The sequence below is a fragment of the Cucurbita maxima genome, unplaced genomic scaffold (genome assembly GCF_002738345.1).
Source record: "Cucurbita maxima cultivar Rimu unplaced genomic scaffold, Cmax_1.0 Cma_Scf00019, whole genome shotgun sequence".
Lineage (NCBI taxonomy): Eukaryota > Viridiplantae > Streptophyta > Magnoliopsida > Cucurbitales > Cucurbitaceae > Cucurbita > Cucurbita maxima.
This window is the reverse complement of record NW_019272035.1, coordinates 2455863-2479443: the sequence shown is the minus strand read 5'-3', so window position 1 is coordinate 2479443 and position 23581 is coordinate 2455863. Positions and strand designations below refer to the sequence as shown.

Below are 23581 nucleotides of genomic sequence, written 5' to 3'. Positions count from 1 at the left end.
TTTTTTTTTTTTTTTTTTTTTTTTTTTTTTTTTTTTTTTTTTTGTTTTTGCTAGAGAAGAATTTTGAAGTTTTATTTCATTTCCTCTATTTAGGGATGTCAAATTTCCCATGGGGTCTTGTCTTGCAAGTCTCCAACCCGATCGGGTTGGGGAATCTCCGGTTTTACTGGGTACAGGGGTCAACCTGGGGATTTAATTATGGTCTCCGGTTGGGGTCAGGGCTGGGATGGGGAGGGGATGCCCACCATGTCCCCATCCCCAATCTATTTTTTAGTTTTAAATATATATATAAATATATTATATTTATTTAAAATAATTAATTTTATAATAATAAAAAATGTTAAATATAATATAACTTAATATTTAAGTAAATGATACAAGAATAAATACTAACTTTAACATCCATAAAAGTATATATAATTTTAATTAATTTAAAAATGAAAATGAAAAAGGGGGATCTTTCCCTGTGAGGGCTTGAACCTCGAAACAGGGAATGGGAATGAAAAATCCTGATGGGGATGGGACGGGGAATGCATCCCTAGCCCTGCCCCGTTGCCATCCTTACCTCTATACTAGTTTCTCAGTGCTTGTTTGCCACCATTTCGTTGCAAAAATCAGGGGATAAATATGCAATTCATCGTACAGCTCCCAATCCAAAATCCTATCTGTACCAGAAGTCTTTCTTTTCCAGGACTTTGTCTAGAAAAATTCAATCAACATAGTCATAAACCTTCTCAAAGTCAATCTTGGAGATGATCTCCTGATTTTGCCCTCAATAATCCTCAATAACCTCATTAGCGATAAGAGCTTTATCACTGATTTATCTCCCTACAATAAAAGCACCTTGATTCATAGAGATTGTCGATGGAAGAACCTTTTTCAGTCTATTAGGCTGAACCTTGGAAATTTTTTTGTCACACTCGTGATTAGACTAACAGATCTAAAATCCTTAGTGCTATTTGCCATTTCATTTTTGGGATGAGATAGACAAATATTTCATTCAAGGGGCTATCTAGGATGCCTTCTACAAAGAATTCACTAAACACCCGCTCAATATCCTCTTTAATAGCTTCCNAGTTATCCTAAAAAAAAAAAAAAAAAAAAAAAAAAAAAAAAAAAAAAAAAAAAAAACATAGAGAAGCCATCAGAACTAGGGGCTTTGTTTCTATCACACTCAAAATCTACCTTTTTTATTCCATTCAAGATAAAAGGGAGTCCAAGTCAGCCTTCTTACCCACAGAGATGAGGCACCAATTGAGGCCTCTCAATGGTGGGTTTGGTGTTCACCTCCAAGGCATAGAGGTTAGAGAAGAAGATGAAATTTACTCTTCAATCTCCTTATCCCCCTTAACCAATTCCCCCTTGGTTTTAGATAAGTTTAATAAAACATTTTAGGAATCTAATTCTGATTCAAAAGAATCTGATTTTATTTCTCTTGTTCTCATATTCCACACTAATTTTTAATCTCATTCCTATTTGTGCACTGGACTTGTATGTATCAAAATATTGATGAACCAATAATCATTGCTGCTGTGCTACTTTTGGCAGCTGCTGACATTTTACTCTGGAAGGATAAAAGGAAGACATTGATAGCATTGCTAGTTTTGATGGCTATTTATTATAACTTCATTGCTCCTGAGTGTACCATGATCACTGCACTGTCGAAGCTTCTCTTGGTGGCATTTATATTTCTGTTTATTCATGGGAGTTTACCAGAAAAAATGTACGTCTGCCTACTCTCCTAGACATGCTGTAAATTGCAGTTACATTTATGACAGATATTGGAATAAAATGGGACCTAGTATCGTGGCGTAGATGGATGGCCTGTGCAATCAAATTAGAAATCCTAGCATCAAATTTCAATTGCTAATTGTAATGATCTTCGTGCAGGTTTGGATATCAAGTTGAGAAAATTTCCTCTTCATGTTTTTCCTTGTCAGAAGAGAGGTCACGAAGCATTGTCATCAATATAGCATCATTTTGGAATTCTTTCGTTAGAAATTTTAAATCTCTTTCCAGAGGGAATGATTGGGTGCGCTTGCTTAAGGTAACCATCTTTTTTGTTCTTTGTTTTTTTTAATGTTTTTTCATTATTTCATAAACAAACTTTTGGCCTACTTTCATACAATGCCCTTGTTATGAAAAGATAGAGATGTGAGAGTACAAGTTTCCCTTGCATATTACATGGATGGACCTTTCCATACCCCAGTTGATGCTATACAAAATCGAGTTTGCATCCCCGTGGCCGGCATTGCAATTAATTGATTATTCTTTTTGCTCTCTGTTTTTAATGGCTCCAAAGTTCTATCTAAGAAAAGGAGAGATCATTATAAGGTAAAGACTATACAAAAAAGACGGGAGATAAGATCCCCCCAGAAGAGAAGGGGTATAAAAGCACCCCAAATCTAAGCCGATCAAGAAAGTAGGGAACTTAAAAAGCTTTCAGCATAAAGCACTCCCAGGAGCTTAAAAAGCTTTCAGCATAAGGCGCTCCCGGGAAATTGAAAAGCTTTCAGTATAAGGCGCTCCCAGTTGAGGCTTTAAAGGTTATATTGTTTCTTTTGATCCAAAGCAGCAAAGCAGTGCTTCTGTGACAGCCTCCTCTAGCAAGATAGAATTTTATGGAGAAGCAAGGAGACAACACTAGGACAGCACCAGGCCGTACCAAAGATCCTAACATAACATTCCAACTCTTGTTGGCGAAACCACAAAGCAAGAATGGATGGTCATTGGTCTCCCCATCCTTTAAACAGTTAAAATTACCCAAGGATAAAAAGGAGATTCTTTGTCTGCAACGTGTCTGGAGTGTTCCAGGCTTTGGTAAACGAAGGACCAGGTGAAAGAATTTGATTCTGTTGGGGTATTCCAATTTTCCATTTAAGCTTAAGTATGATAGACTTAGGGTGGAGAATGCAGTTCTGCAACACTAACTCCCTGAACTGTACAACATCCAAAAGGCATGATCATAATTTTGATTAGGAACCTGCTTCGTCGAGTTTACATGACAAAGTCAACCCACTCGACCGGTTGAGAATCCATCCAGTTTATTGGAAAATCAATCCACTCCAGTTCACTATTCAATCCTCTTAAAACCTAGATCCCAGGTTCCGTTCTATCCTCTATCCAATACTGTTACTTGTTTTCCCTTTCAATTTTCAAGAGAATATTAGAAATGAGAGATGCAAAGAAAGAACCAACTGCGTACCTAAAATCTGACTCAAACCCTCTAGGTTTTGCACCTCCATGTAGAGCAGTCTTAAGTGCATCTAAAGGAGCCTGCTGGGATTTTTCATGTAGACCAACTAGGTTGAATTTTGCAAATATTCATACCAAGAGTGGCTGGTTTTAGCCCATTTATGGTTGGAACTGAAACTAAGCAAAGAGTAACTTTCTCCAACTCTGTACCCGCAACATTTCTCATTATCACTGCTGTAAATGATAGTCTTGCCTTGATGGGCCGTTTGGTACAAGGTATTAGAGGATAGAAATGAGTAAGGATTTGTAATTCCCTTGTTTGATACAAGGTTTATGGAGTTAGGCCATGGAAATAATCTATTTCTGGGCATCATTTAGACTCATACATAAGAGTAGTCTGGACCCATACAAAAGTATGGGTTTTCTCTTTGCATTATGTCTTTTTTATCTTCTTTTAAACATTTTTATATTTAGCTTTTATGTTGAGCAATTAGTTAAAAGATTGATGTGGATGTGCATGTACTCAAGTTAATATAATTAATTATTTAGTTAGAATAAATTAATAATAATTTATCAAAATACATGATCATTTTTCTGATGCAAAAATTTATTAAATGAATGCTATCACTTTGCTGCAATTATTTGTTAACATCTTAATTTACTTAATTAAAATTGGTTAAATTAATTTAGTAAAATCATTTGTCAATAATTATAATCAATCCATTGTTATCTGTTTGTTGGATAATTTTGATTAGTTCATTAATTAATATATCAAAATTATACAAAAAAAATTGGGAATAATTTCATAAATAAACGGTAAACGTCATTGTTCCCATACTAATCGGATAGCAACCGAACTTAGTCATATTTAATTTCCGGTAATATTATTTTCATACACCTCATTCTGATGCAATGTTTCCCATGGACATTAAGGATTTCCCCTATTCTCTAAAACAAATACCTTACCCTTTGGTTTATCATTGAACATTGATGAAGAAGGATTCACCTCCACAATCCTCCATCTTGGAATGATCCACCTCTTTCACCCTGGCCCCCCAAATTAATGTTTGTGTTATTAAGTAAAGGGCAATATAAATCTCTCTCTCTCTCTCTCTTTTTTTTTTTTTTTTTTTTTTTCTGGTTACAATCTGATACATGGATGTAATGTCTGATTTAACAACCTAAATTGGTTAGTGTAGAAAACAAAAGTAATGGATATTCGAAAAATCAAAGTACGAGATATTCATATACTGTAATTATAGAATCGTGTTTGATCAACTTAGATGTTGTTTTCATCAATTAACAGGTTTCTGTATCACTGTTGGCTCTTAGCTTTATTGGACTGGTTTCTCTTCAAACTTTATATAAGACAGGTTCCTCTCTCTCCCTCTCTCCTCCTCCCCCATTGTATCATGAACTCTAGCAATCTCAATCATCCGGAATTGTAGGTTGATACCAAAGATAATTTGTCTCGACATATAAATTTTCCCTATTCACTATGTTCTTATCATTGCTCCTAATGCCTTCTTTGAATTTATTCAATTTTTTTTTGTTTTTATTTTGTTAAAAGAATTATTTGGATCACAGAAGTTCATACATATGTTTTGAGGAAAATCATTTATTTTAGAGACGTAACTTCCCATTCACTTTGATTTTAGTACTTTGGTGTTCTACGGATGAAAGTTTTATTTGCACATACCATCTACAAAGCTAAAGTATATTTGCCATAATATTGCAGTTGTTCTATTCGCCTTCACGGTTTTCTTCGTATACGAGAAAAAGGAGCAAGAGATTGATTCCTTGTGTCAAAAATTTCAATTTTGGACGCAAAGGAAATGCAATGTGCCCGGAAAAGTTTCAACTTCACAAGGATAACGTGATTAGTGCAAGTTGTGTTTATACTAAGTTGCACCAAAGTTTACGTCCTCATCTTGCATTTCTGCCGATGTGGGCTCATGCCGGGTTACAAATTTAATAAGCTTTATTCCGTGTCTCTGTTGGTTATCTTTTTCCATTTCCCCCTAGGGCTCGTAATTTCCTTCGCTCGTTGACAAACCTCCCCACCCTCAAATATATATGAAGAATTAATTGATTTCAATTTTACATATTCAATGTCAAGACGTTAATTATTTCAGTTGAAGATTGTTTGGGACATGTATTATTTAAAACTTTTGCTTGCTTATTCACAGACCCAAATTAGATATTCACAGGAAACTTGTTGAAAAGCACATGGATGATCTTGAAGACTGTTGCTTTTTCATAAAGCTTTTTGGTGAGATTTATCACGGTTATCACCCTATCCTGATTGCTGCCGTTGAAAATAGTAATGCTTTCCTTAAAGCCTGACTTACATATGAAGCAACTGTACCTCTTCTTCAATTTAAATTTGTGTTCTGATCCTTATTTAATGGGTGATTCAAACAGGAGAACCATGAGAGAGACATGCACTTGAAGATCGTGCTTCAATGATTGCCACGAGCAAAATATTTGAAGTTCAATTACCCCTCGGTTGAAAGGTAGATGTCATCTCCTCATTTTCATTGCTCTATTACATGGCATTACGAAACTGCAATGACTTCCTTGTTGATGATGTTTTTTTTTTAAAAACTATTTTTTTTCTAGTTAAAAACGTTTTTAAGTCGAGAAATTCCTTGGAAGTACCAAAATAGAGACACGAAGCTGATAGGTCGTTTAGCTAGACGAAACTTTATGTAACGGTCCAAGCCTATCACTAACAAATATTGTCTTATTTGAGCTTTCCCTTTTGGGCTTCCCCTTTGAGACCCCACGTCGGTTGGGGAGGAAAATAAAGTATTGTTTATAAAGGTGTGGAAACCTCCTTCTAGCAGATGCATTTTAAAAACTTTGAGGGGAAGTTCAAAAACGACAATATCTGCTAACGGTGGGCGTGTGCCGTTCCACTTTATCCATTGGCAAACTTTGTGTTCATCAGTGTGTGCTTTTTTATCTGCTTGGAGATTGATAGTTTCGTTGACCCTCTGGCCTCTATTGATCTTTAACGAACTTTTTCCCTTTCCTGTTTCTTTCACTAACTTGGTGACGACCGGGCCTACTGACACACCCTAAAATGGCCGCACACCACTTTCTTTTCATTTTGTGGTAGTTGAGGTGACTAGGGTCTCGATTGCAATTACTTTAAGATAAGGCTTTTTTAGTTGACACTCACTCTTTCTAGGTTTAGCTAAACTAAAAGGTTGTCAGCTACAGTGTTTCCGATAGCAGTCTAACTAAATCTACATGTATTCTCCTCTCTGGCTAGTCAAATAAAAACATATCAAAATATTTTTCTTCACCCTGGAAGAGGTACACAGGTTGTTTGAGAGTGGCCGAGGATTGATGCCCTACTCTTATCTGTTTCTTCCTGAGCCTCCAAGTCTCGGACAACATAAATCAATTGGTCATTTGCTGCTAGAGTGATTTAAATTTAAGGCTAAATTTCAAAAGGCACTCCCAAACTTTATCCTTTGTTTAAAAAATACCTATGATCTTTCAAATTTTGCTACGTGACTGTTGACCTTTTATAAATGATTCAAAACTAGCCTTAGTAGAAATCCTTATGAATATTAGATGAAAACTGAGATTTATAACGGGTGTGGTACTAACTTGGAATAGTGTCCACGGTGTTTTAGCGCTCAACATTCGTTCCAAGTAAATGCCACACCATTCTTTGTTGTGTTCCTCTTAACCTTTCATAAATGTTTTATAAATGTTTTATAATTAGCTTTTGTTTGTAATACAAACTCAAATTAGGTAAAAAAAAAGAGCTTTTACTTGGGGTGGGTTAGGTGTTAGTTCAGATATTTTTCGAAAAATAATTAGAGTTTGGACTTCAATCCAATCCAATCCATCTAAATTAATTAATAATTACAGTTTTCTTTTCTTTTCTTGCAATAAAGTTATTTGTGCATGTCGTTATCTTTTTTAACTTCATTTTCACTAGATGACGACCCTTTTTTTTAATTAATTTTTTTAAATAGTTAAAAATTCAGCCATTATTTTAATTTAATGCTTGAAAGTAAGGAAAGATATCATCATTTTCTGTACGTGTCCCCATTTAGCATACATCACATTACACGATCCAATTTAGAAGCAATGTTTAAGGGAAGAGTTGGGACCATACCACACCCTTCATCCACCTTTCTCAAATTTTAAGGCACATTTTACCCTCCAAGTATTAAATTGTAAGATCAAATTTCTTATTTATTTCTCTAAACTCGCTAATTCGAACTACTCAATCTAAATTGTAAAAATGGATTATATTAGATTTTTTTTTATAGTTGGATTGAGTTAATTTTTTGAAAATCGAAAATTTGAGTTAGTTTACCTGAGTTCATATTTTTTTGTTAGGTCAACTTGACCAACCAAACTAACCCTTAGACTATTATAAATATTAAAAATATTTGACTTTTATAATTTATGTGATATGTGAATTTTATGAGAAGTGACTTGAGTCACCCATCGAACCAATTCAAAATTTTGGATTGGTCAAAAAAAAATTCAAGCCGATCCAATCTATGTGCACCTAGTTGCTTCATTAGTTTTGTTAGGTGTAAATTTGAGGCAATTATTTATTTTATTTTATTTTTTTATAGAAAATGTACTGATTTTTTTAGTGAAATACTTCTTCAATTATCCCTCTTGAATGAAACCCTAATCGGGTGTTTTCTTTCAAAGCAATTCACGTTCTTTTTAAGTGTTTTCAGAATTTTTTATTAGTTTTAAATAGTAAGCTTTACTTTCCTAAAATTATAAATCCATGAACCAAATTTGTTGCACAATTCCATATGTTTCCATTTCTGTTCCATTAATAATTTCCATTTTTATATATAATTATTTTTATTTATTTCTGAATTAGAAAAAAAAAAAAAGAAAAGAAAAAAAGAATTAACTCGAGCTTGGTTTTGAACAATGTAATGATTATCGAGCTATTTCCTAAATGTCATTAAATTCGACATTTTTTTTACTCATGGGTACTTGAATTATATCTTGTTGATGGATGGATTAAATTTTAAAGACAATAAAATATAATTATAAAAATTAAAAATTAACACATTAAGTTTTAAGTTTTAAAAAATAAAACCAAATTAAAATTTCAAACTAATAATTATATTAATTAACAATTTAGACTCTTTATTAGAAAGTAATAACTAATTTTACTTAAAATCAACTTTAAAAAATCTAAATATAGTTATTTTTCTCTTAAATACCTCCAAATTGACACACACACACACACATATATATATATATATAGTCGTATTAATTCAAATTTGAAAATTAAAAATTAAATAAAAACTATATTCTAAAATAGTATTTAATAAATATTTCCAAAGCTTATATATTTTGTTAGACATTAAGAAAAAAGAAAATTAAATAGATAAAAATTGTAATATTATTTATTAACCTCGAAAGTTGAAACTTTGAAGAGCAGGAAGAAGTGTAGCAGTAAAGCCGGAGTTGAATGCTCCACTCTCAAAGCTCTGCACTTTCCTTCGCAAAAGTTGGGTTTAGCGTGCAAAGGAGAAGCTTGGATTACTCTCAAGAATCCCCCATTTTGTTTTTAATTCCATTTGTTCTTCCTTTTCAATCCCTATTTTGCTTTCCTCTTCCATTTGTTCTTCCCAATCAAACCTTCCTTTTCCCTTTTCCATTTCTGAGATTAGTTCTTTTGATTCGGTCAAATAATCTTCCGAAATCTTCTTTTCATGTCAATTCTGATTCCTCGTTACGGATTACGCTCGGTAATGTTTCAAAATTCCTTCCCGCCTTTGATTAAAGTATACATTTTCCCTTCCTTTTGCCTGTTCTTCGATCTCCTTTCTCGGAATCGCCACGGTGTTCAGTTTTATGCAATGAGTATATTCCATCATTTCGATTCTTTGTCGTTTTTGTGCTCTTTTTGTCGTTCTAGGGTTTAACTTTTCTAAATCTGTCCTGTTTTGAGGTTTTGCAGTAAGGTAATTGGCATTGGTGGTGGTTATGGGAGGTGGTACGGTCGATGTGGTTAGCAGTAAAGGTTGTTCTAGGCTGCTTTTTGGATTCTCATCGCCGCTATCGTCATTGGGAGGCTTGAAACAGCTTGATTCCATGTCTCTCGCGTCATCGTCTTCAAGGTCTGAATCGGTGAAAGCTTCATTAACCGGTCCCTTTACTGGACTCGTAATTTGCGTTACTGGTTTATCCAAAGGTTGGTTATATGCTATAAGTCTTTTCTTCAATGTTCTTATTCTTTGTGATCATCATTGTTCATGTGTATTTTGAGTTTACTTGTGAATCTTTTCTTCTGCTTCTTCTATTTGTCTCGGTTGCGGAGCTTGTGAGATGAAAATTGTGAGATCCACATCGGTTGGGGAGGAGAACGAAACACTTTTATAAGAGTGTGGATACCTCTCCCTAACAGACACATTTGAAAACCTCGAGGGGAAGCCCGGAAGGGAAAGCTCAAAGAGAACAATATCTGTTAGCGGTGGGCTTGGGCTATTACAAATGGTATTAGAGCTAGACACTGTGCGATGTGCCAACGATGAGGCTATTCCCCGAAGGGGTAGACATGAGGTGATGTGCTAGCAAGGACGCTGGCCCCGAGGGAGGTGGATTTGGTGGGGAGGCTCTTCCCCAAAGAGAGTAGACACGAGGTGGTGTGCCAGCAAGGATACTAGGTCCTGAAGGGGGTGAATTTGGTGGGGAGGCCGTTACCCGAAGGGGTTAGACACGAGGTGGTGTGCCAGCAAAGACGCTAGCCCCGAAGGGGGTAGATTTGGTGGGATCCCACATCGATTGAAGAAAGGAACGAGTGCCAACGAGGACACTGGACGCTGGACCCTGAATTGGTGTGGATTGTGAGATCCCACATTGGTTGGGGAGGAGAACGAAACGTCCTTCATAAGAGTGTGGAAACCTCTACCTAGCATACGCGTTTTAAAAACTTTGAGAGGAAGCCCGAAAGGGAAAGCCCAAAGAGGACAATATCGGCTAGCAGTGGGCTTGTACTATTACAAAAATTCTAATGGTTTTCAGCTTGTTTAATCAATTACTCCAAATGTTGATAGTTTCTAAATAAAGAATGTTGTTGAGATATCAGTTCAAGATGTCTATAATGATGATTTGTTCATCTTTGAATAAGTTTTGCTTCAATTATCGATAATTTGCTTCTTGTTTTTGGCAGAAGCAAGGAAACAAGTTAAGGAAGCTACAGAGAGATTAGGTGGACAATACAGCCCCAATTTGCATCCACAATGCACTCATTTGGTGGTTCAAATATCCTTTAGCTTATCTTGGGTATACTTAACTTTGTTTCGTTTTTTTATATGATATTGGTTGGGTATTCAAACCCCTTTGGTAGAACTTTTATGACCTGCATCCCTACTTGTTTTGTACTGAATTACCAGATTTTGCTGACAGGGTTCATTAGAAAAGATATGCATATTCTTAAAACTTAGTGGGGTATTGATTAATGGTGGTACTATGAGATGGCGATTTGACTATTGTATTGGGAATCATAGTTGGCGTAGTAGTAATTGTATGGTTAGAAAGAGAAAATTGTAAGATCCTACCTCGGTTGGAGAGGGGAACGAAGCATTTCTTATAAGGATGTGAAAATCCCTCCCTAATAAACGCGTTTTAAAATCATGAGGCTGATAGCGATACGTAACGGGCTGAAGCGGACAATATCTACTAGCAGTGGGTTTAGGCTGTTACAAAAATATACGCATACAACAACGGATTGGACTTGAGTATGCGGGTCCTTTTTTGTCCATTTTCTTGAGGAATTGCTTCTTATGAAAAAAATGTATTGGGTCAATCTTTTTACACTCTTAGGTTCTATAATTTCTTCAGAGTGGTAGAAATTTCATAGCTTAAGTGATTATTTTATTGTTAATCGGTCGAGTATTGAAAGCCAATGTTGGTATGAATGAACACCTTGATAGATACCACAGCTTAGGTGGACGCAAATTCGAGCACGCCTTTAAGCATGGATCAAGAAATGGGCTATTTGTTGTCTCTCTTGGCTGGTTTGTAGATAGTGTACGGAGAAATGGTAAGAAGAAGCTTTGAGTGCTAACTGGTTATGATATTTTTCCTTTAAGTTTTGTTCTCATGTATCATGGCTATGTTCGGGAGGGGGGGGGGGGGGCATACTTGGGGCATACAATCATCGACATAAATGCTAATTACAACCTTACTTTTCTTTATAGGCTAAATTAATAAAAATACTCCTAAACTTTGTACTTTCTCTCGAAAATGTCCTCACAAGTGTAGTTACTAGTTTTACTATAAGCATTTTGTATCAGATGTATAACTGTTCTTATCTTTTACAGTAAGACTGAGCGAGTCTCTTTATAATATCAAGAGTCTCGGGGAAAACAGTGGACGAATGGACGAACTGAACCAACTAGTAGGGTCCAATGGTGATGGAAACTCCTGCCTTCCAGTGGGCATTCATGGAGTTGAGCAAAATGGTATGAGAGGAGAATCTCATTTACCATTCTCTAAGCGAGATCGTGACAGAAAAAAGGACTCTAATCTCTCGGGTCAATCCGTGTATATTGATACCGACATTTCATCAGAGCTGCGACAAAAGGTAATCTTATTATAAACTCCATAGTTTTATGGCTCTAACTGATGAACACTAAGGAGGTGACTATTGGTGTATGCAAATGTTAGACTACATAAGTAATATGGAACTTCACGACTGTGAAGCTGCTAGTATCTGGTAGTTTGCAGGCTATCGAGGCTGCTAAGGGGATGATTGATTCTCAAATTTTTGTAGGTTATCGAGGCAGCTAAGGGAGTCGGTGCCTCGCTTGTCGATCAATGGTTTGCTGGTTGCAGCACGAGTCACGTGGTTTGTGAAAGGACTTCCGTCCATCGATATCTTGGCCACTCCAGCAATTTAGTTACAGTAAGTGGTGTTTCGTTTGTGTGTTCATATGAAGCTGATTTTTTTTTTCTATGTTTTCGTAATGGTGGACTTTTCTTGGACAGGAATTTCTTTTCAAATATAAATGAGCTATAGTTTTTGCTGTCCTATATCATGTCTGTATTTATATATATCAAACGACTTGAACCGCCCCCATGTTTATCGTCTAAGTCCACCGCTAGCAGATATTGTTCTCTTTGGGCCTCCCCTGAAGGTTTTTAAAACGCATCTACTAGAGAGAGGTTTTCACACCCTTATAAAGGATGCTTCGTTCTCTTCCCCAACCAATGTTGGATCTCACAGTCCACCCCCCTTCGGAGCCCAGCGTCCTCGCTGACACTTGTTCCTTTCTCCAGTCGATGTGAGACTCCTCAATCCATCCCCTTCGGGGCTTAGCGTTCTTGCTGGCACACCGACTTGTGTCCACCCCCTTCGGAGCTTAGCCTTCTCGTTGGCACATCGTTCGGTGTCTGTCTCTGATACCATTTGTAACGGCCCAAGCCCACCGCTAGCAGATATTGTCCTCTTTGGGCTTTGATACCTTTCAGGTTTCCCCTCAAGCCCATCGTTCGGTGTCTGTCTCTGATACCTTTCGGGTTTCCCCTCAAGATTTTTAAAATGCGTCTACTAGGGGGTGTGCCACACCCCTATAAATAATGTTTCATTCTCCTCTCCAACGGATGTGGTATCTCACACCCTAGCTGTCATAAAAGAATTTATCTTTTGAGATTACTTTGTATGTTCTTTTAAATGTTTTAGCTTCACTGAGATTCATCCGATAATTTCTCAGCCACTCTGGGTTCTGAAAACTGTCGATGAGAAACATACACAAAGACTTATTCACATGTCTGCCGACTTGGCTCGACAGATTAGTTCAACGCTTGAAGATCTTTCTGCCGAAAATTCTACGGAGGTACGTTTGACTTTTTAATCCTTTGTTGAGCATTTTACAACGTGGAAACGTCATTGTTAGTAATTTTGATGAAGTTTCTATCTGGATTGCGTGATTACACTTTTTTTAGCTTATATCTCAGTCTCATGCTGATACAGTATTAGTAGTGAACTGTTATCGTGCAGTAATCGAGATGCCAGTAAAATTTTCAGGTTAAATAACCTGAATTTACCCAACACAAAGCCAGTAAGCAACAGGAAAGGTCACATTATAACAAAATTAAAATACAGAAAAACACATGCTGTTGTAAGAAACAGGACCTTGCAAACACTTGATCTGTACTTATAACGTGAAAACATTAACCCCAGCTCTTGCTCGTAACTTAGAGCAGGAAATCTTTATATTAGTGTTGTTAACTAGTGTATTCCCTTGTTTTTCCCCCCTCTTCTCCTTTCTCTTCTCCTTTTTCATTTAGTGTAACAGTTCAAGCTTACCGCTAGCAGATATTTGTCCGCTTTAGCCTGTTACATATCATTGTCTATCTCACTATTTTAAAACGTGTCTACTAGGGAGAGGTTTCTACACCCTTATAAGGAATATTTTGTTCCCCTCTCCAACCGACGTGGGGTCTCACAATCCACCCCCTTGGGGGCCTAACGTCCTCGCTGGCACACTGTCTATTGTCTGGCTCTAATATCATTTGTAACAGTTCAAGCCTACCGCTAGTAGGTATTGTCCGCTTTAGCCCATTACATATCGTTGTCTGCCTCGCTGTTTTAAAACGCATCTACTAGGAAGAGGTTTCCACACCTTTATAAGGAATGTTTTGTTCTCCTCTCCAACCGATGTGAGATCTCAAAATCTACCCTCCTTGAGGGCCCAGCGTTCTTGCTGGCACACCGCCCGATGCCTAGCCACCATTTGTAATAGTTCAAGTCCACTGCTAACGGATATTGTCCGCTTTAGCTCGTTACATATTGATGTCAGCCTCACGATCTTAAAAATGCGTGTTCTCCTTTTTATTTAGTTATTAATTGCTATTGTTCATCATCTGCAGGCAAGAAATAGGCAAGCAGAAGATGCTAGAAATTTTAGAAGTAAGGCAACCCTCGCAGAACGCGAACAGATGATTTCAAATGCTAAACTTTGGGTGAGGAAACGTCGTGCTTGTCGAGTCCAGGTTGTCCCTTATTTGAATCTTATTTGGGGCCTTTCTATGTTTGTTTGTTGTTCATGTTTGATTGTGCTTCTCTGCTTCACCTTCAAGTATCGTTGAATTTGAAAATCTATATTTGAAAATCAAGATTGAAGAGAATTCTGGTATTTATCAGTTTTTTATCTTCTTTTTACAGACGTGTCAAAACCCAATACGTCCATTAACTCCGAGTAGCCTTTTGGATTCAATCTGCTGGTCAATATCTGAGCCAAGTTCATCTGCTTCTATTTACACAGACTCTTTCAGTAGTGAAGGTGTTAGTGAGCATCATCCAGAGTTCTTTGATGCAACAGGAGATGGCAAGGAATCAGAAGCTTCATTCGCAAACCTAACTCGTCCGCTCAGTGAAAGGTCGGATTACTTTTTATGGTTTGAGATCGATGCGTTTGATCGGTTACCCCGTAGTTTGAGTAACGTTGAAGTCAGCAGCAACTGAATTTTTTTCTCATTTTTCACTTTCACTTGCAGTGAGAAGTCTGAAATTGTATTCAAAAACCATTACTTGACCATATTATTTCCAGTGGATCGTTTCTTCGAGATGGGTCCATCGTCAAGGACATTTTTTAACAGCAACGGGTTCACATGTTTGCAGATTCTCGATCATATTTATACGTTTTATCAGGTATTACTATGCCATAAGTTTCTTGTGTTCTGTAAAGATTTGGCATGTTGATTAGGATGGAGGTGAGTTAATCATTCTTACAAGAAACTGAATGCTTCTGGTTGCAGGAGAACATGTCGGATCATGAAATAGAGATGGCAATTCACACTGACTCGAGACATGCTGACCGACTTCGATCAGCTTACTGCAGTAGAGAAACATCAGAATCTGGTTATACAGCTTTCAAAAGGATCGAATTCTTGGGGAGCCGTAGAAGTTTCGAAATGTTGAAGCGTGTTAGCGTCGACAACAACAGTAACGTCTACGAGTTATTGATCAGAGCATGAGACTGCTATACCGATCCTTACTGTGAGTTGCTCTTGCATCAACATATTGATTTTCTTGCTAAGCTAATGTAACATATTTGAGAATTAAGTCTAAGCTTCACTGTTGAATCTTGTGATGGTAGTGCACTCTCTTCAACTTATTAGAGGGTGAAGTTTTTCAAATCATCTCATCAGTAACGTAGGCTTTGTTTGAGAATTATTTCAACAATAATACAATAAATATATATTCGAATAATTGTTTTTCGTCGGTTGTAGCTTGCCATCGTCTTCAAATCTTCAATCTCTAGTCATTGTTCCTTCATTGTTAATGGGAACAGCAATCTTGCCATGCTCGTTCCTAAACAATGTTTCTTCATTGTGAGGAACAACCTCTAGTAGTTTCTTCATTTCATAGTGTAAACGATGTTTTAAATTTGAAAGTTTGTTTAAGACCATCAAACTTATAAGGACCTTTGGAACGGAGGAATTCTCATTCGTTCAAGAGGGTTCGTCCTCGTTTTTTGAAGACAACAATCACCATTGAGAGATAGCGATAGCAATAGCAACAAAGACGATGGTCACAAGACGGCAGTTGAAACTGAAGTATACAAAATGTCTCTAGTATGTAAGGTTTGGTTTTAATTTTGCTACTAATGTACATAGGTTCAATTTATTTTAGAGTAACCTACTAACCGTTCTCCACTAACTCATTAAACTTAAATTGCAAATAATTCTTGAAGCCCCAAGAAAATGGGGTTTTGGTTTGATTTTCATATATAACTTTGATACTCTTGTATCAATACTGTAGTCGTCAACCTAAGCATATATCAATTTAAACTCTGAACTAGTGAGACTATCAGCCCTAAAGTTTAAATCTCTGAACTAGTGAGACTATCCACCCTAAAGATAAACCTGTGACATAAAAGACTATACATATATTAATGACAAGGCTCATGAGTCATTAATAACAACTCTTCCTTGTTGTCGGAGTTCCTCAAGCATGACGAGAGATGCCGAGTCAAGCGAGCTCTTCTTATCAGCTCGGGCATCACCTTTACATTCAATACAGCCAGCATTGGGTATTTGCAGAATAATATTTGACAAGTAACTGTTAAATCCTTTTCTTCTCTCCGAGCCTTCGCCAATGTCTATTAGGACTCTGTATGAAGAACAAGGACTTGTTACAAAAATAAACTGGTGAATCAACAGAAGAAATATTTTGGAGTCGACATTGGTGCTACTTGATCGACTCTCGGGGCGTGTAGAGGCAAACACAAAAAAAAAAAAATAGTATCCAAACAGAATAGAGAAGATGAGAACCAATATTCAACTAACCTTGATTTATGTTCTACTGTATTGAAAGTTGGCATTGGCCACTGCAGTTTCTTGCATAGTTCAAACAAAGTACTCCGTGGTCCTCCTTTCTTCAAGTTGATTGGTCCAATAACTGCAATGTGGGCAAAAATGAATTATAAATCAATGAAAAGGAGCTTGACTTCAATTCCTGAAGTAAGCTAGAAATGAATGATATTAACTCATTTCTTGTCATGAATCCGAGATACGGATTTTGGGAACGTTGCTTAGAATGGTACAAGCCACAACATATCAGTAAATCTCCAGCAATTAATTAACATATCATCAATGTACAGCATTTGTGTAATAAAAGATTCTTTGTTTTTTCCCCTACAAATTCAAACAGTTGAAATCATCAACAAATCATCTAGTTAAACAAGGTTCAAATCAGTGAACTTAAAACTTTTTATGAGTTATCAAATTCTCCGGCGTTAAAATATATTCAACCAATGAAATCAAATTATGAGAACAGAAGCAAACCAGGGGTCTCGGAGTTGGGATCACAGGCATCTGTAGAACAGTTGATAGATGATGAGAGAACCATAGCAGCCTCTGCGCGAAAAATAAAATAAAATAGGGACCATCACCACCACCATTATACTTATCTTAAGGATTATAGACACCAAAGAAAAAACCAAGTTTTTTGCTCCCAGGAAAATGACACTCACCAACGCAGCTGGGATTTTGTTTTCTCTTCTTGGAGCCAGAACGAGAGTAAGAAATTCCTCTTGTCTGTTTTCAGAATAGTCCAAAATGAGTACCATACCAAATAAAAAGTTGAAATGCCAGAAAGTATGGAAAATAAAGGTTTAGATAAATAAAAATTCCATGTATAAGAAAGGATTGTGGAAAAGGCGATAAAGCTAAGCTATCCACTAAAAGAGCCAAGGGGTTAAGAGAGAGAGAAAGAAAGCTTCCATTTTTTACTGTGAAATCTCACATCGGTCGAGGTGGAGAACAAATTATTTTTTATAAGGGTGTGAAAATCTCTTCCTATATAGAAGCATTTTAAAAACCTTGAGGAGAAGCCCGAAAGGAAAAACTCAAAGAGGACAATATATCTGCTAGTGATGGGCTTTGGGCATTACAAATGGTATCAGAGTCAGACACCGGGCAATGTACTAGCAAGGAGGTTGAGCCCAGAGGGGTGGACACGAGGTAGTGTGCCAGCAAGGACGCTGGGCCCCAAAGGGCGTGGATTGGGGGTCCCACATCAATTGGAGAAAGGAACGAGTCCGCCAGCGAGGACGTTGGGCCCCGAAGGGCGGTGGATCGTGAGATCCCACATTGGTTGGGGGAGGAGAACGAAGCATTCTTTATAAGGGTATGGAAACCTCTCTCTAGCAGCCGCATTTTAAAAACCTTGAGGGAAAGCTTGAAAGGGAAATCCCAAAGAGGACAATATCTGCTAGAGGTGGGCTTGGGCCGTTACACCCACCGAAGGAAGAGAAAAACTTATCTAAGACGGAGGACAAAACATTTTATTAAGGTCTATTTTATGCCACGATTAAATGTCCATTAATTCACCAGTCAGAAAACTAATTCAAGCCTTTCTTACCTTTGAAACTAATTGGAATAGAGAATATAAGTTCCACGACTGCTCTAAAATATAGACTCCATAATCCTAAAAGTTTTTCATAACAAGCAAGCAGTGTCAAATAAAGCAGAAATCTCTAACACCAAGACATCGCCAATAGCGACACTTTCAATATACGAGTAGAGCATGCAAAGTTCATATTCCCTCCAGATAGAAAATGAAGTTGGTTTTCAAGTGGACGACCCCCAAAACCTTTCCAATCCAGATAACTTTCATTTCTGAACAGAACATCTAAATTCTAATGTTTTCTCTCTGTAGAAGACAGAAGTAAACGAGGATTCAAAGATTCTGGAGAAATATTCAAATTCTGGCTATTGAAAAGACAACATTTTACCTCAAGTTGAACTAATAAGCGTTGAGCAGCTTCTCCTCTTGAGGCTTTTCTGGTTCGTTCATATCCTTCACCTACTAATAGGACATCTTGCAACTGTAATCTAAGTTCTGCATGAAAAATTTCTCCCTTCCTAGTACATTTATCTTTGATGAAATACCCCAGAGAATCACATAATTCATTTAGTTCTCGGAGCGGTGGAAGTTCAAGTTTATCAGGGGTCACTAATGGAGTTAATAGTGGCTTATATATTTTCCATACTTCGTCAAGATTAAGCTTTGTGTCAATCAGTATGGCACCCGCAATACTTTCCACCATATCACCAAGAACCTGTAGAAGAAAAAGATAATAGAAAAGTTGAGAACCAAGAAATCGGGGAGAAAGTAAGCTGTGTAATATAAAGAACATAGTACAAATGGATTTCTAATTTTTAAATAATATATGAAACTCCACGTCAAGAAAATATGGAAAATAATGGCATAATAATTGCAGTACAAATCACAAATTTGAATGACAAGTACCTTTGGGCCTTTATTTCCATGCAGCGACTTTCCAGCATCATGAGACTCGGACAAGTACTTCACATACTCAGTAATTTGACTAATCAGAAGCCCAGAACAATGTTGAAGATGTTGCTGAAGATTCCGTCTCACAGCCACTTGAGCAAAAGTTTTATTATTAACAGAAGCTGAACGTAAATCAGTCAACTCCCCTGGGTCAATATCTGGGTACTTCTGATAATAATACCATGTAATGAGCAGGTCTAACACTGAGTCACCAAGAAACTCAAGCCTCTGAGTAAAAAAAGAAAGAGAAATCAGGTGGAATTCTCACATTCCTACAGCATCATTCTTTCGACATGTAATTGCTTCTAATCATTGATTTTTTGGAGGAACATATAACATAAAGGAGAAAGAAAGCCTTAAATCAACTATGAAATTGGTTACAATTAGCAACATCTTCACTTTTATGCTCCCTAAATCATAAAAAGAGTTTGCTTTATGTCTTTGGACTGAAAACCATACTCCTTGCTGGAATCAAGCCACTAGATACACAATCACCAAAAAGGGATGAGGGGAATTAACACTATGGTGATAGGGTCTCGAGAAAGGTACCCAACTTGATGGTGCCAATATGTTTTTTATTAGCAGGAGGGAAGCGGAGGACTTGGATCATATGCTTTGGGCTTGTGATTGTGCTTATTCAGTTTGGAGTCAGTTTTTTGAGAAGTCTGGTTTGGTTTTGGTTTGGCAAGGCACATAAGCTGTGGTGATAATTATGGAGTTCATTCTCCATCCTCATTTTTCGTGATAAAAAAGGTTTTTGACAAACTGGGGTGTGTCATTGCTTGGAGGCTTTGGAGAGCAAGAAACAATAAAATTTTTAAGGGTTTGAGAGGCCTCTGAGTAAGGTGTGGTACAAGATTAGATTCAATGTGTCCTTTTGGAGGTTAGCAAATTTACTCTTTTTTTTGTAATTATCAGTTAGGTTTTATTTTGTCAGATTGGAGGTCACTTTTGCAGGTTGCCTTCATTTTTTGTGGGCTCTTCATTTTTTCTCGATGAAAGTTCGGTTGTTCATATAAAAAAGAAAGAGAGGGCTTCGGGTAGAGAGAGTAACTACAATCAATTATAAGAGAAAACAGTGAGTTTCCTTGACTACCTGGTAACAGTAATTAACACCAAGTTCTTGATCAGATGTGTGTGTGATAGCCTCCAGCAATAATCCTTTGACAGAAAATTCATATCCAATTTTCGACTCTAAGGTTGCGATCTCAGTATCTTTCAAATTGCAGGATCTCAAAGATGCAGAAGTAATTGCATCAACAACTAATGCTACGTCAAGATCAGCATCAATTCCAAGCCACTTAATCACATGAAGTGCAGCAATGATTCCACCATCAACATAATAGGCGCCTATAAGGGCTTCAGCACAGTCGGCTATAGTTTTTGAAACCAACCACCTATGACCCTTATCACAGCACTTACCCAAAACAACTTTTGGATCTTCAGAGCAGAACTTGTCATCCAAAGGAACCTCTGCTGTATCCACTCCACATTTACAAGGAACAGGACGAAGAGTACCATGTCCTGGTGCCACCCAACGACGTGGATCAAATGCAGAATCACGAATGTATCCCTAAAAGTAAGATTAAACAATAGATACAGTTATCTCATTCGAAAGTGATTCCGAATGGAACCAGAGCTTGTAACTAACAGAAATTAAAAACATCCAAAATTTGGTCAGCTAGGTTGGAGGACCTCCGTTTGAGACATTTTTCAACAAAGGTGATTTTTAGCACAGGTAACCAACAGAGAAGTTTATAAAGGACATCTGACCACAGAAGATCACATACCTGTAACTTGCACTTCGTTCCCAGAGCATGTAAGGTTGCATTACAGATAACCTGTTGGCGCCGAGAAGATAACTGTCCTTCATGTTTTTCAGGGAACTTGAGAAAGAGATGGCAGCTCACAGCATACTTCAATACTGAATCTCCAAGCAATTCCAACCGCTCAAAGGAAAAACTCTCACAACTTCCAAGGGTTGTAAGTGCTTCCAAAATCTAATGATAGATTCAGATAAATCATATAAAAAGTGATCGAAGTCAGGTGCAGATCAACAAGAAGAACATACCAAAGAGCTTGATATACAGAGGCTGTTCGAATGATAATTAATCTCCTTCCTAAGCTGGCTAGCTAACATCAAAGATTCAAAACGGTGCATCAAAGATGGTAGCAAGTATGAAGACTTCAAAACCCCCTTTGGGACATCCATGCTAAGCACAAGTTCAGGAGGCATATGGACATGCATTTGTGGCTTTCTGACAGCAGAGCCAGATTGTAACTTATCGCTAGTAACACCTACATGATAAAATAGATTTCTTAAAGATTAGGTTGTTCAATATATTGCAAAATTTATAAAAGGGTTTTTCTTTTTTTTCTCTAATAAGAATCCAAGCAATTTATATGTTAATAAGAAAATAATTAAGATAAATAAAGCCGTACTAGAATTACAATTATAAATGAGAGAAACTAAAATGTTGCATCATCAGCAATCAAATTACCTAACAATGGACAACTAAGACTTTGATGTTGGCTACCGTGTTAAACTAACAAAGAAACCCACCCCTTGATTACAGAAGAAATAGGATCATAACTCCAAGACTTTGATAACTCACAAATAAGAAACCACCAAACAAAACCATCCAACAAAAAGCTCTGAGACCTCTCAATACTATTGGAGAGTACATTGCTTGGATTCTTATACAATGCAAAGAAGAACCCATAGAGCATTAAACCATTGAACCAATTCCTCCCCCATGAAGCCATGCCCCACACCAAATGGATCAAATCCTCTTTAATACTCCCTGGTAGCCATAATAGTCAGATAGCTTCAAGCACTAATGCTGTGCATTTTGATATTCAATAAAAATTGTGAGAATTCTTAGTTCTTTTATATCAAGTTCTTTTGGGGGGCAGAACTATCTGTAGTTGGGTTTATTTATTTAAGAAGGTACCTCAATGTGTTTGTTCCAATAGATTTGGGTTATTGATCCAAGAGGGACCATAATGTGATCATTTCAATGGTTCTGTGTTCTTTAGCCTTTCAACTCTAGACACTATTAATCAGTCTGAGAACAGGGGAATTTTCTTTCAAATCTTTTCAAGAGTAAACTGATGGATGGAGAGATGGCTCTTCCTTGTTCTTTCTATGAATTTAACTAGAAAGCCAAGTACCCAAAAAACACAAGGTGTTCATCTATTTCATCTATTTCATACAAAACCTGACATTGGCTTGTTGCATGCACAATCAGCCTATTCGTGAATGAATCCTAATGAGAAACATATAATTTATCAAATTCTAATGTGCCAAAAATATGGAAGTAAAATAATGGTTATACTTGAGAAAGACTACAAGAAATATCTGGAAATTTTTTTCTATAATTCAAATAGGGCAGGTTCAAAAATTCATTGATGATGAATATGTAAGAATAGAGTTTAGTTTAGTAATATGGAGGAGGACGAGGCAAACAATAGTTTTCAGAAACACGTTGAGGCTAAACAACTGGCCCTTGCCTAAGGCATTTGGATCAAAATGGTGTCTTTTTAATAGTGAGAGTAAAAATTGAGGTCATATTTTAAGTTCTAGAAAAATTCAAATAAAATGCTCGATAATACAGTATCCTAAGTAAAATGAATGACAATAAAGTTTAAATATTATATTCAAGTGTTCTTCCTCATGCCATTGTCAAAATTATAATATAATAAACGTGATAGTAAACTAAGAAAGTTATTTCGTGAACTTACAAAGCAGCATTCTAGAACTTGAGGCTGAGTACAAAATTAAATACAATATGTAATGATAGATCTTAACAACTCAAATTGACAAACCTTCATCCTTGAAGTTGACAAGTAGATTGTGAGGGTTATGACTTTGTTTTAAACGCAACAGAGGCTGTTGTGGGTAACTTAGCGTAATCCCGTACCTGGATACCTAGCTCAAAAGAAAAGTAATGATACCAAGGGAATGCCAGCAGAAATAACAAAATAGAATCAGGAAGTTGCACCTTTTGTTGAAGTAGTCCGCAAAGGTAATGTAATCAGGTGGTGCTTTGTCACTGTTGCCATCAAAAGGGCTCTCAGCAGATGTATTATTCACAACTTCAACGATTGAGTAGATCTTTCCAGTATGAATAGCCAATACCACCCTGTCCTTTAAGGAGTGAACATCTAGCACACAATTTGCAAAGTGAATTAAACTTGCAGCATTGCTTTCAGTTTCGGCAGAGCAGTTTCTAGAAGGTGATGAATCTGATATGGCACCACAATTTCTTTCAGCATCCAAAGATGAGTTTTTCTTCAAAAACTCAACCACAGAAACACAAGAATCAATTGCTCTCCAGTGTATTTTCCATAAATCATCACTTGAAGCGTCGGGCGAATCTACTGGTAGAAGCAGATACATGTTTGATGTAATCCAAAGAGGTTTTGTGTCTTTCAGAAGTAAAAAATCCCTCTTTTTTCCAGTTAATTTTGACCCAATTAACAGTCTCCCAAACAATCCATTGAAAAAAAGCTCCTGAAAGCACTTTGCTTTCATTATCTGTTTTTTTTTTTTTTTTTTTTTTT

General features: G+C 36.8%; 3 protein-coding genes across 10 annotated transcripts in view; 2 read left to right on the top strand and 1 right to left on the bottom strand.

The window, feature by feature from the left end:
* LOC111493953 (3beta-hydroxysteroid-dehydrogenase/decarboxylase-like) overlaps window positions 1-5353 on the top strand; it is a 10877-nt gene extending 5524 nt beyond the window's left edge. For all 4 annotated transcript variants that reach the window (XM_023143900.1, XM_023143897.1, XM_023143896.1 and 1 more), the window contains exons 10-13: window positions 1549-1723; window positions 1891-2047; window positions 4502-4568; window positions 4934-5353. In XM_023143900.1, the coding sequence (XP_022999668.1) occupies window positions 1549-1723; window positions 1891-2047; window positions 4502-4568; window positions 4934-5070 (536 nt within the window). In that variant the 3' untranslated portion in view covers window positions 5071-5353. The remainder of the gene's footprint in view (window positions 1-1548; window positions 1724-1890; window positions 2048-4501; window positions 4569-4933) is intronic.
* A 3266-nt stretch (window positions 5354-8619) lies between these two features.
* LOC111493956 lies at window positions 8620-15436 on the top strand. Of its 3 annotated transcripts, none has more exons than XM_023143903.1 (11): window positions 8620-9069; window positions 9167-9400; window positions 10379-10470; window positions 11149-11251; window positions 11532-11794; window positions 11984-12115; window positions 12924-13046; window positions 14083-14205; window positions 14378-14592; window positions 14710-14863; window positions 14971-15436. In XM_023143903.1, the coding sequence occupies exons 2-11, from the start codon at window positions 9193-9195 to the stop codon at window positions 15187-15189; spliced, it is 1632 nt and encodes a 543-aa protein (XP_022999671.1). In that variant the 5' UTR covers window positions 8620-9069; window positions 9167-9192; the 3' UTR covers window positions 15190-15436. The 3 variants fall into 3 exon arrangements, with proteins under 3 accessions (XP_022999671.1, XP_022999672.1, XP_022999673.1); XM_023143904.1 differs by having other exon boundaries at window positions 9158-9400; XM_023143905.1 differs by lacking the exon at window positions 14083-14205.
* Window positions 15437-16011: 575 nt separating this feature from the next.
* The window catches only part of LOC111493921 (endoribonuclease Dicer homolog 3a), a 17344-nt gene continuing 9774 nt past the window's right edge, over window positions 16012-23581 (bottom strand). For 2 of the 3 annotated variants that reach the window (XM_023143825.1, XM_023143827.1), the window contains 11 exons: window positions 23020-23555; window positions 22844-22938; window positions 21087-21313; window positions 20806-21015; window positions 20112-20588; window positions 18971-19243; window positions 18453-18779; window positions 17190-17253; window positions 17002-17073; window positions 16504-16615; window positions 16012-16327 (listed from right to left, as the gene is read on the bottom strand). In XM_023143825.1, coding sequence (XP_022999593.1) covers window positions 16120-16327; window positions 16504-16615; window positions 17002-17073; window positions 17190-17253; window positions 18453-18779; window positions 18971-19243; window positions 20112-20588; window positions 20806-21015; window positions 21087-21313; window positions 22844-22938; window positions 23020-23555 — 2601 coding nt within the window. In that variant the 3' untranslated portion in view covers window positions 16012-16119. Of the gene's footprint in view, window positions 16328-16503; window positions 16616-16693; window positions 16852-17001; window positions 17074-17189; window positions 17254-18452; window positions 18780-18970; window positions 19244-20111; window positions 20589-20805; window positions 21016-21086; window positions 21314-22843; window positions 22939-23019; window positions 23556-23581 lie in introns of those variants that run through there. The other variant, XM_023143826.1, reaches the window with a different exon arrangement.